This window comes from Chelon labrosus (assembly GCF_963514085.1).
Source record: "Chelon labrosus genome assembly, chromosome: 12".
Taxonomy (NCBI): domain Eukaryota; kingdom Metazoa; phylum Chordata; class Actinopteri; order Mugiliformes; family Mugilidae; genus Chelon; species Chelon labrosus.
The window spans coordinates 23,072,441-23,088,287 of NC_140345.1; the positions used below are offsets into that span (position 1 = coordinate 23,072,441).

General features: G+C 40.5%; 1 protein-coding gene across 3 annotated transcripts in view; it reads left to right on the plus strand.

Annotated features, from left to right (window-relative positions):
• The window catches only part of vps13b (vacuolar protein sorting 13 homolog B), a 284,402-nt gene that overhangs the window by 204,990 nt on the left and 63,565 nt on the right, over positions 1 to 15,847 (plus strand). For all 3 annotated transcript variants that reach the window (XM_084556273.1, XM_084556271.1, XM_084556272.1), the window contains one exon: positions 4,707 to 5,102. In XM_084556273.1, the coding sequence (XP_084412399.1) occupies positions 4,707 to 5,102 (396 nt within the window). The remainder of the gene's footprint in view (positions 1 to 4,706; positions 5,103 to 15,847) is intronic.

Consider the following 15,847-nt stretch of genomic DNA (forward strand, 5'->3'; position numbering starts at 1 on the left):
AGGTTAGTTAGCTGATAGGATGTGTCTCCATTTCACGTGAACTCGTTTACTGTCATATCACTCAAAAGCAGTTTCATCTGATTTCCGAGTGCAGTTGAAGTGAATGCATCAATTTAGCTGAATTACAATCAGGTGCTTCCCTTGAACGAGAACAGATCCATCCCTGTCTCCGTAGGATAACTTCATCATAATCAGTCACGATCATTCTCTTCTCGTACACATTCATGTAAACAACAACCTCCCAAATGACTCAAACAGGTTCCAGACTCCAGTGTGAGGTTGCTCCAGGTCAGACTCTTCTGGAAATATCTGGAATTGACCACACATGCTACTGGTTCCCCCTCACCCCTTCAATCATACCATCCCTCTCTCTCCTACACAGATGCACAGAGATGAACAGGAGTCATTTTTCAAGTTCTTAACTGTAGCATCATTATCATAAAATCATAAATGTATTGATACCTCTATTCACAGGAATTTAACTTGAAGATTAAACCAAATGGAGTGTTAGTAGAAAAGGGGATTGCTAGAATAACCCACAATTAGGAAAATATGCATTCAGAATTTTATTCATCTGCCCCTGTTGTTTTTATGAATGATTTATTTGCATGTGCATGTCTTTATAACTGTCAATGTGTGTGTACAGCGATGTGTATGTATCATGTTTGGCGGCTCTACTTTGATTCAAAGGGGCTTCACATTTGATTTATTTCAACCAGGCGCAAACGGAGAGCAGATTGCCATGAGGCCACGTTGTGCCTTGTGTTTACATCAATATGCTCCCAATTTCAGCAGCATTTATTCTGCGAGACCAATCAAAGCTGCCGTCCCAAGGATGCTGAGTGGGAAACACTTGTAACATGTGTACTGTAAACTGGATGGTGTTTCAACACTGACCCTCACTCAGCAGCCGCTCATCGCATACAGGCTTGCATAAAAAAAATACTAACGCAGATGCACACAGGAAGCCAGCTTTTGCAGACGTAGGAGAGTTCAAGGCTTGACCAGCAAGCACATACGTGAAAAATGGATTTGTTTTTGTTAACAAGGGGAGCAGTGGCTGACCAGCAAACACACATAAACTTTTACTCCCTCCCTCCCTCATCTTTCCTACTCACTCTAGTTTTTTAAAGGGTCAGTGAGCGAGTCCAGAGATGTAACTGCTACCACTTGGAGACAAGAGATCAGCCTTCCCTTCATAGAGAAGCAGCAGGTGATAGATTAGCTAGAACAAATTGGAAACATTACCATCCCATGTCCCTGTTTCCCGTCAAGCTAAGAGTTCATAGAAATGTTGTCAGTTACTGTATACAAGCGTGTGCCCCTCCAAACCGTCCAGAACCTCTCTAATTTGAGTCAGATGGCATCTGAAGTACGTGTCACTGGCCTTACTTGGTATGAGACTTTCTGTTGTAACAGTGGGATTCTTCAGATGCCCCTCAAAATATTATTAGTCCTTGCAAACACAGACATGCACACATGTCTGTTATATAAAGGCCCTGTATAATTGGACACATTGCCACCTGTGTCTGAAACAGTCTTTCTGCTGTCAAGTGTCAAGCGTGAAAGTCAGCGAGAGAACTCAAAGGTGGGGTGGGAATGAAAACAATGTTTGTGGTTGTTGCGCACACAAATATATCCAACACCAGGTTCAAAGTGGGGACGGCGTCATGCATGACCTTGCTAAAAAGCCCCGGTAACCTGTGCAAGAAGCATATTTGATCTCCCCCACCACTCTGCAGAGATGTGTGTATGTGCCTCTGTCAGACCTTGATCTTCCACTTTTTCCAGCACTAATAGACGCTGACACCTGAGAAGGGCCAGTCTATGATTCCCCCAGCCTGTTCAAATTAAGACTTGTTTCTTAAAAAGTATGCGAACACCAACACCACCTCTCAACCTCTAGACTCGATGCTAGTTCTTTGTACAGGCCGTCCACTGGCTGGTCTCCTGGTTTAAAATAGTTATTAGTTTTATGGCTGAAGTCAAAGCGCTCCCAGTAAAAACACTTTGTTTGACAATCCTATTGCTTGTAAAATTCTTTTTTGACTACCCTGTGCTTGGTGATAAAAGTGCCACCACAGTTCTTTCAATTAATTTGTTTCTTATCGATACAAAACAAAAAAAATCTCATAACTGGCCCCGTGTTAAATGACTGACTTTTATACTTTACCTTCGTTTGCAGCGTATATGGTTGAGACAAGCCTCAGTCAAAGTACTGTGTTACATTTAAATCTCTAAATTTGAATTTGTAGGAAAAATGTCTTAAAATGCATTCAGCATTTTATCAGTAAAACTGGTGGACGTCTTTACATAGACTGTGGACAGGACAGACTCTTCCTTGGAGAGTTGATTTTAAATTGTCCATACAGTTTAAAATCCAGATACGTGTTACTCTGCAATTAATTCACATTATATAAAAGAAGAACCTTTTCCATTTATCTCAACTGTCAGGTCCTTAAGGTGATATCACAGTGGTTTCAGTCCTGCTCGATTTGATTAAAGCAAATGTGATTTATTACTAGAGCTCACAAAATTCTGTAGACAGACAATAACTGACTTTTTTCCCTTATTCTTTGAGCAACAGAGTTTTTGCAGTATATGTCATGACCCCATAAACACTGCACTACTTTTGTCAGTGGGTTGTAGAAGAAATTGAAGAAAGATGCATGGAGGAGGAAAAATATATAACAAGGTCAAGAATCCAGAAAAAAATAATAGACGTATATTACAATGAAATTGCTACTGAAAGAAAAAAATATTCAGCATCTGAGATCATGTCATTGGGAGCAATATGATATTTGGAAATTAACCAGATCTAATTAATCAGCTGTATGTTGCTACTTATTTTTTTTTATTTCATCATATAAGAACCATTAAATAATTCTTGCTTGCACAATGTTCACTAGAATAGCTTGATGCATTGTTGTTTAAAGTGCTTCTGGATCTTAAAGGCTGATGGTTCACTCCCTGCCTAGGAGGATATTGATGCAATTGGCAATCTCTGTCTGTGGTGCTTCTCACCCTGCAATGTGTCTTTACTCTGTGTGTACAAATGATTTTAGTCATCGTATATCTATGTAGATTAATGCTCCCGTTTTTGGGTCTGTCCATCCCATTTTTGTGAATGCGATATCTCAAGAACACCTTGAAAAGATTTCTTCAGATTCTAGTTTTGAATCTGTTTTCTGTTTCAGGAAACAAATTAAATATTAGTTATTATAGCAAGCTGCATCAGTTGCATTGCTCGCTGAGGCCAGGTGAGTTTTAGATGGTTTAAAAGGTAATAAAACCTTTACCATCACTCCAGAGATGACTATATTAGTGTTTAGGACTGTTTTTTTGTGTCTTTTTATTAAGGATTGGTCAAAAAGGATATTTGGTAGGGAGGACAACAATAATCAGTACCAGGTCTCCATGTGCACAGAATCAAGCAAGGCCCAGGCCCCAGCACTGGCCCTGACTGGGTGAACGGAGACATCTTTATGTAATTACTTAGGGGGGAGGGGTTGATTAGGTTGCAAGAGGAAGAAAAGTAAAAGATAGAAATGACCGAGAACAAGAGAAGATGGGCCACATGGGTAGAGATTGAAAGGGTGAAAGTACGTGTGAAGAGAACAGAAGAACCTGGATGCACAACTGCATGTAGTGGAAATGTCCAGCTACATTGCACAGCAAATTCCACCATCTTTATCCAGTTCTTCACTGCAGCCATCTTTCTTTTTTTTACCCATGTATCTCAATTCCACTTGATTAAATCAGTTATAATCCTGAAGGCAGAGTGTGACTATGCGACTATGTGTACTCATGCTTGACATGCTTGTCCTGCAGTGGACCTACCTGGGAAGGAGACAAACCCTTAAGGGCCTCTAGACACTGGGCCTTGATGAGACCATGAAAAACAGCTGTGCTTGCTTTCTGTCTCTTCCCTCTCCCATCATGATGACCAAGTGGAAAAATGGGATAATGGAAGTGGTGTAAAAATTGAGTTAATTTGTGTCTCTGAAAATTCCAGTGTTTGAAGTTTGTGGAGTACCAGAGTGGGAGAGAGAGGTACAACAGAGGAGAGTAGTCAAGGATGTATATAGCTTGCATGATGAAAACATTCTCTTCTGCTATTATGCAGTGTCGTCAGGATCTTAAATTGAGACAACCAGTAATTTTCTGTGCATAAGTGTTCATACAAGAGCAGGTGAAAGTGACTGAGACTGGAAGCAGCTGTCCTTAATTGCATGCAAAGCTGAATGACTAAAAGAGAGACAGGCTCAAGGTTTGATTTATGTGACACAGAACTATGAGGTAGATAAAGATCTGCCTTGTCTTAAAGTCCCCAGATGGATTGTGTACAATGCATGGTGGGTTTCCAAATGTCATGGCAATTTCTAAGAGCAAGGGCCCCAGCCTATAGTAAATTTATTCAATTTGGTTTTTAATCCTTGGTTTAATAATTTAAGAGGGCCTGGATCAGAACCCAAAAAAGACGAATGAGCTCCTCATTAGATTGTTAATCAGAAAAACTTATAGAAAACAATATCCCAAATAACCCTTTGTGGAGAAGCAGCAGGCGTCCCCCCAGAAACTGTCCACATGAGGGAGTTGTTATTTTTGCTGAGGTTAATTAAATCGCTTTAATTTTGTTGTTATTGATAATCCTTGCTTGTCTCTGATCTTTTATTTAGCTGTTTTTTATTCTACTCTCTCTACAGCTGAGCTGAATGCGGAACTATCACGGCCCCTGAAAATCAGCGCCACTGTGGCCAAGCTGGAGCAGGCCAAAGCTTACCTGAAGAAAGTCCTACCAAACCATACATGGGACACCTCCAGTAAACCACCCTCTGCTCCCTACACACCTCATTCGTCCCCTATGAAAACGCGGCACAGGACCTTTCCTCCTCGCTCAGACCCACACCATCAGGCCGCCTCTCTGGGTGAAGCCAGTAGTGTCGGGGGCCTGGCACTGTCCTTCCACAAGGTCTTGCTAAACACTGCCCAGATTTTAGTAGTCATGGAAACAGAGGCTCACCCAATGAGGCCTAGCATGACTGTGTCGGTGTCGGCCATGATGGGAAGTCTGAACATGAAGTCGGGGCCTAGGGTAGAAGGTGAGTAAAACCCAAGAGCTGCGTTATTGTGTGTTTGTTTGTTTGTTTCTGACAGTTGTTATCTATATGATGATGATGATGATTATATGATGGGCCAGCCAAATATTTGTACATTTGTAATTAGTTAACAACTATAACAGGTAACAAATACTTGTATTACCTAAAGAATGGCAGCTATTGTTGGATTATTGGATTTAGTATTTAATATATAGGTTTATGGTAGATAAGTGGTAAATAGGTTTATGGTAATGTCAACAACAAACAAAATATATCAAATATCAGTATATACAAGCTGTTACGCCGAGTCAAAAAGATCCAAGACACCTGCGGTTAAATGGAGTAAAACAACAGACTTTGACCGAGGCGATCATCAAAAATGCGTGTGTGTGTGCAGCGACATGCCCAGCTGATCACAAATTAGTGCAACTTAACTCCTATTTGTATGTCTGACTTCACAAAATAGCATTTTCTAGCTCCCACTAGAAGAATAGCTAACGTTAGAAATAATCTTCCAATGGCAAGCTTCACTTACTTCATATATTTTGCTAAGCATGACACGGCTAACAACATGTTGCTGCTGCATTAGTCTGCGTAATAGCCTCCATTGGCATATTCACGAGCCTGTAAAGCGTATATAACTCGTATTAAGTTAACTTTGAAGTTCACCACGGCTCCTCGGGGCCTTGACCACCACAGACCCGACTCCTGTGGGGCAGGGTGCCCGCAGCAGTGGTTTGTTTTATTTTGTGCTGGAGTTTTTAGTAAAGGGGTGATCAAGAAAGCAATTAGTCATACTTAAAGCTTGAAATGCTTTATTAACAGTGAACACGTTCTCTTATAAAGTGCAGTTAATTAAATCTTAAAATGAAATATGTACCAATGAACTTTTAAAATATAAACAAAATGTATTTATTTGGGCCTCACAGTGGCGAGATGGTCACAGCGAGAAGGTCCCGGGTTCGAATCCATGGGCCGACTGGGCCTTTCTGTGTGGAGTTTGCATGTTCTCCCTGTGTCTGCGTGGGTTCTCTCCAGGCTTCCTCCCACATGCTCATTAGGTTGATTGGTGATTCTAAATTGGCCGTAGGTGTGATAGTGAGTGTGAATGGTTGTCTGTCTCTCTGTATTAGCCTTGCGATAGACTGGAGACCTGTCCAGGGTGTACCCCACCTCTCGCCCGATGACAGCTGGGATAGGCTCCAGCAGACCCCGCGACCCTTTACAGGAACAAGCGGTTACAGAAGATGAATGAATGAATGAATGAATGAATTTATTTCTTTACTTATTAACTGTTAATCTATTAGTATGATTTGTTTTTTTAAATGATCATATATAATATTTATATTAGCTAATACTATTGCATATTAAATAAATGATCATTCATTCGACTCAACATCCTAAACCACACATGTCAAACTCAAGGCCCATAACTGTATCCGGCTCGCAAGATAGTATTTTCTATCTGTCAGAACTGGCCCGCAGGTATTTTGCGTGCGTCAAGCAGGTGCGTCAATTAGCTCCTCCTCCCAATTTTATTTACAAACTCGTCAGTCTCATGGTTGCCTTGGCAGTGTTATCGGTACGGTACGCCAGCGCGGCGCTCTAAAGTTCATACGGTTGACCAATAAAAGCTCAAGCCACAAGCAGTAGAGTACTAAATACTAAAATATGTTAACGGAGATTCTGACGCAAAGACGTAGTAACTCTGTACCAGTTAGCACCGTCACTATGCCTTCGTGTAGTAACGCTGCTAACGGGTACAGCGTGTAAGATGTACCAGTTAGCAGGATAAATCGGTTAGCCTACTGTTCCATGGCAGCGCACTCGGCAAACAGAAAACTTACTATAAGTGACAACACCACTGCAGCTAAACCCCAGTCTGTTAACATACATGCTAACATACAGAGGCTCTGAAAGTGTCCGTTAGCCAAATGGTGGAGTATCGGGGGTGCAGTAGACATTTTTTAAAAGGCGCGCCTGTCTCTAGGCAACCGTGACAGCGCCACACGCAGGGAGCCAGGTGGCAACCCTAGTTACGCTAGTGCAGTTAGCTGTCAAATTGTAGCTGCCGTTGGTTCGGTTTGTAATAACCCAAGTCTGAGGCAGGTTTGTTTTCTAGCCTTGCCGCTAGCCAGGTAGAACATCGGCTCACACAAAACAGAACTCATCTTTGTAAGTTAAGTCTTGTTCATGGTATCTAGGGATTTATATGTACCCGTTTTCTCAATTTTCTTTTCTCAATCAAGTGCAAAATGTACCGGCCGTTGAACAGTACGCGTCGGCCAATCAATTACCTAGCGACAGGACTGCTTGTAACATCAAAGGCAAACCTATGATGACGTATGACTTGACACAATTCATATATATACATGGAACATAAGAATGTTGTCACAGATCAGAGACGTCTGAGCACAACCAAGCGGCAGTAATTAGAAGTGTAAAATCTTCACAGTTTACGGCATACAGGTGAGACACGAGAAAACAAATACTGGTATTTACAGTATTGTTTATTTGATAGATAGTTACAAGGTTAGGACAAAAACAAAAAAGTGAAATGGATCCGTTCGATGCAGCTAAATATTTAAGTCTTAATGACACAGAAGATAATTCGAGCATCGAAGAAACCCATGACAGTTTAACGGGGCCTCTCTCTGGAAATGCCAGTATACATGCTCCAACACTGTTGTTAAGGAAGACCGTGCGCAAACTAAAGGTGCAGCTAAAGGAAAAAGAAAGACTAATTACTGAAGGCAAAGAGAAAGAGAGAGAACTCATCTTAAATGTAGAGCAGCTGAGTAAGGTTAACAAACAAACTAACTTTTCTCAGTGTAAGCAGCTGCTGCACTACCAACAGCAATGTTCAGAGCTGCAAAACAAGTACAGAAATGTGGAGTTGACCCACAGCATGCAGGAGCAAGATCTAAGAAGTAAAATTGAAGCCCTGGAGCTCAAGGTTGAGAAATTCAGAACGCACAATGACCTTCTGGAGGAAAATGCAAAAAAATATAAAAAGGAACTTGCCCAAAAAGATCACGCATTGTTTGCAGAAAAGAAAAGATGTAGTAACCTTGAGCTACAGCTGGCAAATGCAAAGAAAGCGCACGTAGGCAGTCCGCTAGTGGAACCTGTAATTGTCAACATAAACCCTGACTGTGGGGTAAACTGGTATAATGAAAATTTGATGTTTAGGGAAAAGCTTCAGAAAAAAACAGAAGAGCTGCAGAACCGAAACAAACTACTGCAGACGCGCCGAAGTAAAATCCAGAAACAGATTGATATAATCAATGAAAAGGATAAAAAATATGAGGACCTGAAGCGAAGTACAGCAGGGATGACCCTTCCAGAGAGAAATGAGTTGTTAGAGGACATGCAAGCTTGCCAATCCAACATGAACGACCAGACTAAGATGATTACGTCATTGAAGGGACAGCTGAATGTGCTCCATACAAAAGCAGAAGAATATCAACTTGAAAATGAGAAACTCGTCGAAAAAGTTACAACCTTCAAAAAGTTGTACCTGAATGAGAAACTTAAAAACTCAGATTTGACAGAGGCCTTAAATAAGGTAAGTCCAGTCAAGAAGTTACCTAAGTTGTTAGGTGAACAACCGTGTCACAGTGAGTTACACATCAGTAAATCAAAACCCAACGGCCTCCCACCCATCGACCTCCCACCCATCGTCAAGAAATCCATGAAGCAATCTGTAATGAAGTCAGATCCCACTGAGCTGCGCACTGTCCCCAGAAAGATTGCGTTTTTGACTGAGGCCCTACCTCCCATACCCGGAAAGAAAAATTTAAGCCCTCTTCCGCCCACGTCCAGCAAATCTCTGAAGCCCTCATCTTCACGAAGGACAAAATGTGCCTTGATTGAAATGGATAAGCAGGATTTCTTAGATTTGGCATCAAGGTCCCATCACACACCGAAGCCACCTCAATGATTATGCCATCGCCTTCTCATTCTGGGACAGGTGCCTAACAGAATTGGAACACACACTGACACATGCACGCACACTCTTCTTTCCACCCTTTCTCTCCCTCACCCTCTTTCCTCACCCTTCTATCTCTAGGTCTATTTGTGTGGTTTTTCCCCGGGTTCTCCGGTTTTATCCCGCAACTTAACTAACTAAATAAACCTCATTAAGATAATCACAAAATGTCAAATGAACTAGTCATATTTCCGCATGTGTGTCTCTAGCCACGCATAATAAATATACTGCACAGCTTTTGTTGTTGTATTGATAAATGAACCTCTCGAAGCAAACATCTGACTAGCTGCCATGGTTTGTAACCTTCAAAGACAAATTAGACTTATCTCCCATAACCAAGAAGGTCCGGGAAAAGTGATGCATATACGAGACTTTCCTGTATTCAACCCCGTGGGCTTGCACCTAGTAATGGCCCATCACTGCGAGGTCGGGTCTTCTTATTCGTGTTGTTTGGATAAGCTGCCCAAAGCTTGTGATAATGCTAACCAGCACAAGGCAGATAGTCTAACATAACTCCTTTGAAGAGAGAAACTTCAAGAGAGCGTAAGACAGTGGGACCCCCCTCTCTTGCACTTGCACTCACTGGATATATTTCTTCCTTGACGGTGCAGAGTGTGACTCTTGGTTAGCCTTGAAGAGCTCCTGTACCCTTCTAAGTCACATAACCATTCATGTATTCATTACAGGTTAATATAGAAAACAATCTGTTATGGCATTTGGTGCATTTTTATATATTGGATCAAAAATTATTTTGAAGAAATGTTTGTATAAATATACAACATTACTGTCACAGTACGATGTGACATTTATCTCTTATATTAGTGATAGCTACAGTACTGAAATTGTTATTGTTATTATAGGGAAGGGGATTAGGGTTAGTTCTCTAAGTTCTAACTTGAAGGTTTTACTGCTATTAAGACGCTCCACACTATACCCAAAAGATGATGCCAGTGATTTCAAAGGCTGCAAAGACTGAAAACAGCCATTAAGTCCGTGGAATTAGTTGTTTTCTAAGTTTTCTAAGTTGTGTTCATAGGGTTGAAAATATTCTCTCCATCAACTTCTAGTCCTTTAAGTTACCTGTGAGTGACCCGTATTCTATTTTCATGCCACAAAAAAAATAATAATAAAAAAAAAAAAAAACATTATAAAACTGCTAACCCCAGGCCAGCTTCATATAACCAACTGTCTTTAAAAATAACCTGTTGTTTTTTCTCTGGGTCCCTGTTACACATTCTGATATATCAGAATGGGGCTTGCAACACGCCCCTGTCTATGACATTTGAAATAGAGTTAAATGTAAAATAGCAGTATGACAAAACATCTCAATAAGACACCAGCAGAATTAAACTGGTTTACAAACGACCACAATACACAGTGTTGTAAATATACAGTATGTCATAGAACATTTAAGATATATTAGAAAGCTTAATTTGATCCATCTTCATTCATAAATAACAAAACAAATTTAAATTCTCATATACCATGGTGCAGCGGACATGTACTCTACACCTGGGATGAGTCCTCCATGTCATCTTTGGGGAGTCCTGGGGTCTGAATATGAGAGCAAACTTAACATCTCTTTTTTTTTACCTATTCATTTAATTTACAACAGGTTTCATTTGAAATAAAAAAAAAAACTCATCAACGTGTGAGACAGCTTTATACACTGATATTTTAGAAGAAAAAAGAAAACCTAATTTCGTTGTTGTTTAACTGGGCTCACAATTCTGATAACTACTTAATAATTTACAAATTAAATTAATTTACAATTTAACAGCAATGCCTATTTTAACATCATAATGTAGATACCATTAAATCTTGCTTTCAATACTTAACAATCATAAAATCCCTATTAATTACAGCTATTAATTATGCTGGCTTTTTAATTAGCTCATTAGATAACCTACAACATCACTAATTAGCCCACAAAAATACACAGAGATGATACATATTTTGGAACAAGCTGTAAAGTCTTGTTAAGTTCTTTATTTCTTGATCTCCGCCGTCACACCAGTTATTTTAGGAAGGGCGGAAGGAATTAATGAAGGAAGGGAGGAAGAAAGGAGGGATTGGTGAGTTGTTCAGAAAAGATAATTGTGAAACCTCCATCTTTGTTTGGACTGAATTCGCAAAAGGATCATTTAAAGTGCTACCGGATGTAGACGGCATAACCTACACACGTAGCCTACGCTGGTGCGAGCCATTTACACTTGTGCCCTCATCAGTCTGGTTCATTGTGTAAAAACACCACCTAAACGCTAGTTGCTGGTGTGTCTTTTTTGCCGGTCGGGTTCATTTTTGTTTCTACTTCCTGCTTCACTTTCAACAATGGCAACTGAAACTTTCTCCGAAATTTTGCCAAAGACTAATCTTACAACTGTTTGTATCTCCGAACCTCCTCAATTAACCTTTCCTTGATGTGTTCCATCTTTATTGATCCGAAACAATCAGTTCGAAAATTGCAGAGATGGAGAAGCAGCTGGAAATAGCAAAGCAGAAATACGTGACTACCAAACGGACTGATCACAGCTTTTGCGGTCTGTGTTGCCATGGCTCAGGCTACAGCCGTAGGGTCTGGGCTGGGCTGTCAAATTGACGTGGAGGTGTCACAGCAGAGATCAAAATGTTTGGTTGTCCGAGTTTCATCTTCTTCTACATTGACCGAAACGTTTCGACAACATCCAAAAACTCTGAATTTAACCATCGAAGACCAAAATCTGCATTTACAGTCCTATCTCTTACCGGTCCAACCTAAATCTATAATTTACTGCGGTTTGTAAATACGGTTACGTAAAGTTAATGTTAAGACTGCATCTCCGAAGTCCTACGGTACTTCCCTCAGACCCCCTGTCAATCATGATATCATCAAATAACTACTTAAACCAACTTTTATTATCACTTGAACATATAACGTACATAATAAGAACTACATAAAACGACAGAAACCATCTTTGTTCTACATCTTGTTTGACGTGTACTTTGGTGTTTTAGTTTGGCTAATGTGGAGGAGGCAGGGTTTACCTATACTGTAGCCAACCCCCAGGGGGTCTATGGCTTAGACCATGTAGAAGACTGTTGTTGATAAATGAACCTCTAAAAGCAAATATCAAACAAGCTCTGAACTTCGATGCCACAACTTGATATTTGGCTGACGGTGAATTTCTTTTTCACTCTCACAGTGTCCTCGGGGGCTTTGTTTGGAAAATTATGACCCGGGTAACACATTGTTGGCGTCAGCTTGTGGCTTCATATTGCCAATTTCTACTGGAAATTACTTATAGCCAGCTGTTTTTCACCATTAGTCAAACACGCCATGAGTCCCCCTTTAACATCATCAAATGCAAATGTTTGATGCACATTATAATGTCAGAGTCTGATAAGAATGGGTTTCTGAATTGTGTTTGATATGTTACTGCATAGCACTTACTCAAACGTTGTACTTTCCACCCTTTATTCAAAGAATATGCAGTGTATCAGTCCATTTGGAACATTTGACATTCTTTCAATCACTCACACTGGGAAAGATTGGCAACCAAATAACAGTATTGCTTCCATTATTATTTGGAATATTGTAGTTTTTTACTTGTGCTAGCAAAGCCCTCCACTGCCAAAAACAAGGTTTGTCAGTAAACTGTAGAGTGAGATGTTTGTGTTAGACTTGGATCTAAAATTGGTGTGGGACTGTGTTTGTATTTGATTACACGGGTATGTGTGTTTGATAGAAGGCCTGCGAGACAAAGATATTTTCATGCGTTTATATATGAGTGTGTGCGAGAGCTAAATGTTTGTTTTCGTGTTAGTTTCAAACCCGGCCTTCATCAACACTGACTATTATCCAGGAGGCATCTCAGTGTTTCCATTATGACAATCAGAACTGCTAATTCTAATGTAAATTAAAAAGCTTCCAATTTCTCTGTGCCGTCGGGTTTGAGCCGGCGCACTATAACAGATCATCAAGGATTTTTTGTTTGTTTTTCGGGTTTTTTATTATTTCTTGGAATTTCTTTTAAATTAGACTGCAGATGGAAACTGAATGATCCAAGAGAGTAACGGGCAGATAACAAGGAACACTTTGTCTCATAATTTTGCAAGTAGATTTTTTTTTTATATATGTATATACATATATATATCAGAGCCACTGGGCATCAGCTACTCTGTCTGTTGACTGGTGTTGCACAGGGACAAGGACAAAGGTGGAGCAAGGCTCCATAAGTGCCTGCATCTGTTTTACAGATGTTGTCATATAGGATTACTTCAGATAAAATGATTGTCAAAAATGTTAATTAAAACCTCAAACAATTTTCACTGTGTTTACTCTGCTGCATAACTGCACAATGACACAATGGCCTGCTGCTTCCCTGCTTTGATTTTCACCAGCTTTGCAACTTTCATCCATCTTTGATGTGTTGACTTTGATAAACACAGTTGAAGCTTTGTGTGCAATGCACTGGAAAAATAGTTTAGAGACAGTTGTGCTAATATGAAAACTAATACTCTCCCGCTCACTTTACTTTCAAATGCATACTATTTATACTCATTGCCCTATGTTCTGCATCCAGCAATTGTTTTCAAGAGATATGTTAATAACCATTATCTGATGTTTGCAGTAAACACAAGAAGTAAACACTGATTTGTTATGAACTGTCTTTTCCGCATAATTACGGTCATAAAGCTAATGTTGTCATAATGTCCTGCAGACGTGTGGCTTAACTGCTACCTGCAAGGTTCAAGATCCCTCATGAATGACCCTGATATTTTCATTTCCGTGCTTCTGAACACATGTTGAAACACCCTTTGCGTAACACCTGGAAATGCAGATTAGAACGTTTACACGGGACCAAATGCTTGCAAAGAAAATCTTGTTTCTGTGGGAAAGGGTTTTAGGCTTTTAAAGCAAATGTCGGAAGTTGCCCTCCTGAGTAACATGTGTGTCTCACGCTGTTGTTTCTTTTTTGTTGTTGTTGACAACTTAAGCTCCCTTATAAATCTTTGTCACAACACACACAGCTATTTTCCCCGAGGGCTTCTTCACATCGTGTTTCCAGATTTGTTGCCAGTGAAAGGAGACAAACTGTCTCCAATTACACAGACTGATTGCTGGTGACAATAGATGTATCTGCTGACTTTTAGCCTTCGCTGGACCACCTCCATCACTCACCACTCTGCGCCTATTACGTACCTTAGAAAATGGATACCTAAGAATTTTTCAAAGATAAAGGGTTAGGATTCCCGTCCTGTAAGGTTGAGCCTTAGAGCTGCCACAATAATTCATTGGGAATAACACCCTAGGGAGAGGCTGTACATGAGAGATGTAAGACAAGCGAATGTAGTTCACTACTGTTGCTGTTGTTGCTGTGCTGGTCCTCAGTGGCAGACTGAGACTGATGAACCGAATCCTGGCGGACCTCAGGTTAATGCCATTGTGCAAGAGGAAACGAGAGGGAGGGAGAGTTGTGAAAGAGGGGAAAGCAAAGGATTTCATAAAGTTGCAGATGGAGAAAACGTAAGGCTCATTAGTTAAAGAAATATGGGAGGTGTAGGAAATTAAACAAGATTAGGCAAAGGGAAAAGTTGAAATGGGACAGAAGAGCGTGTGTGGAAAACAAAATCAGTCAAAACTCAAAATTAGTCAGAGAGGGGCCGAACAGCCAGAAGGAGTTGTAGAGATCGAAAGAAGTTATGCTAGTAATATGGGACAGAAGGGGAAAGAGAACACAACTAGACTACATTGTGCATGAGCACGAAGCAGGATCTTCATCACCGTACATCCAAAGCTGTCATCCACCCCCCTCATCCATGCAACATCTGGGCCTCCGTACCTGGTCATGGCAGCCCCCCTCTGCCAGGGGACAAGATGGAGAGAGGGGGGATTAGGTTGACAGTGAGGTGTGTTACCAGATCCCGTGTTAATGAAAAGCAAGTGGAAGCCCCACATTCCTCCTTCCATCCACGGCCCACCACTCCCCAAGGTAGGGGGGCATTTATAGTTCAGTGAAAGAAGGGAGGGAGGTGGGCAAAAGAGAGAGAACAGATGTCTTAGGGTCCATGAAACAAGACCCTCCCTAATCTCTCAACTCTCCATCAGAGTGCCCCTGATTTCCTACACATACACCAGCAGACTCTGTTACTATTGAACACTTTTTTATATGCATACAACATACACACACTGACACACATGCAAAGCTTTCTCCTCGGTCCTTTGCTTCTGTGGACCCCCTGCCTCTTCATGGTGATTTACTCCAGCTAAAACTTCTTTCCGTTGAACAAAGAGAAACACACTGGTTTTTATTTATCTCCCCTCTTTCTTTCTTTCAATTCAAGTTTTTATTTTGTTACCCCGGCCAATCTTTGAATTACGGTCATGTCAGTTTGTTTACTCTGCTGAAAGAAGGCCACTCTCTTCCATTTATCACATTATTTCTTTTTCAGTGGTCAGGGAAAAGCAGAGCTGAGCTAAGCCAAAACAGATTTATTTGTGGAAATACACCCTGCTGGGATTTTGCAAGCTAATCCAACTAATAAATACTTTTCAATTCATTAATTTTAGCAGTACGTGACACAGAGGGAAGACATGTAGGGGAAAAACATTTAACTCATGTTGTGATACTATGGACATGAAGTCTAAGAAAAATATGAGCTTGTTTTACTTTTCTCAGACAATCAAACAAGTCTTTGCAGGACGGATATATTTTTTTACAGCAGCCTTTAATAATTTTCAGAACTCATATTTTGAATAACATAGACACCATTATGG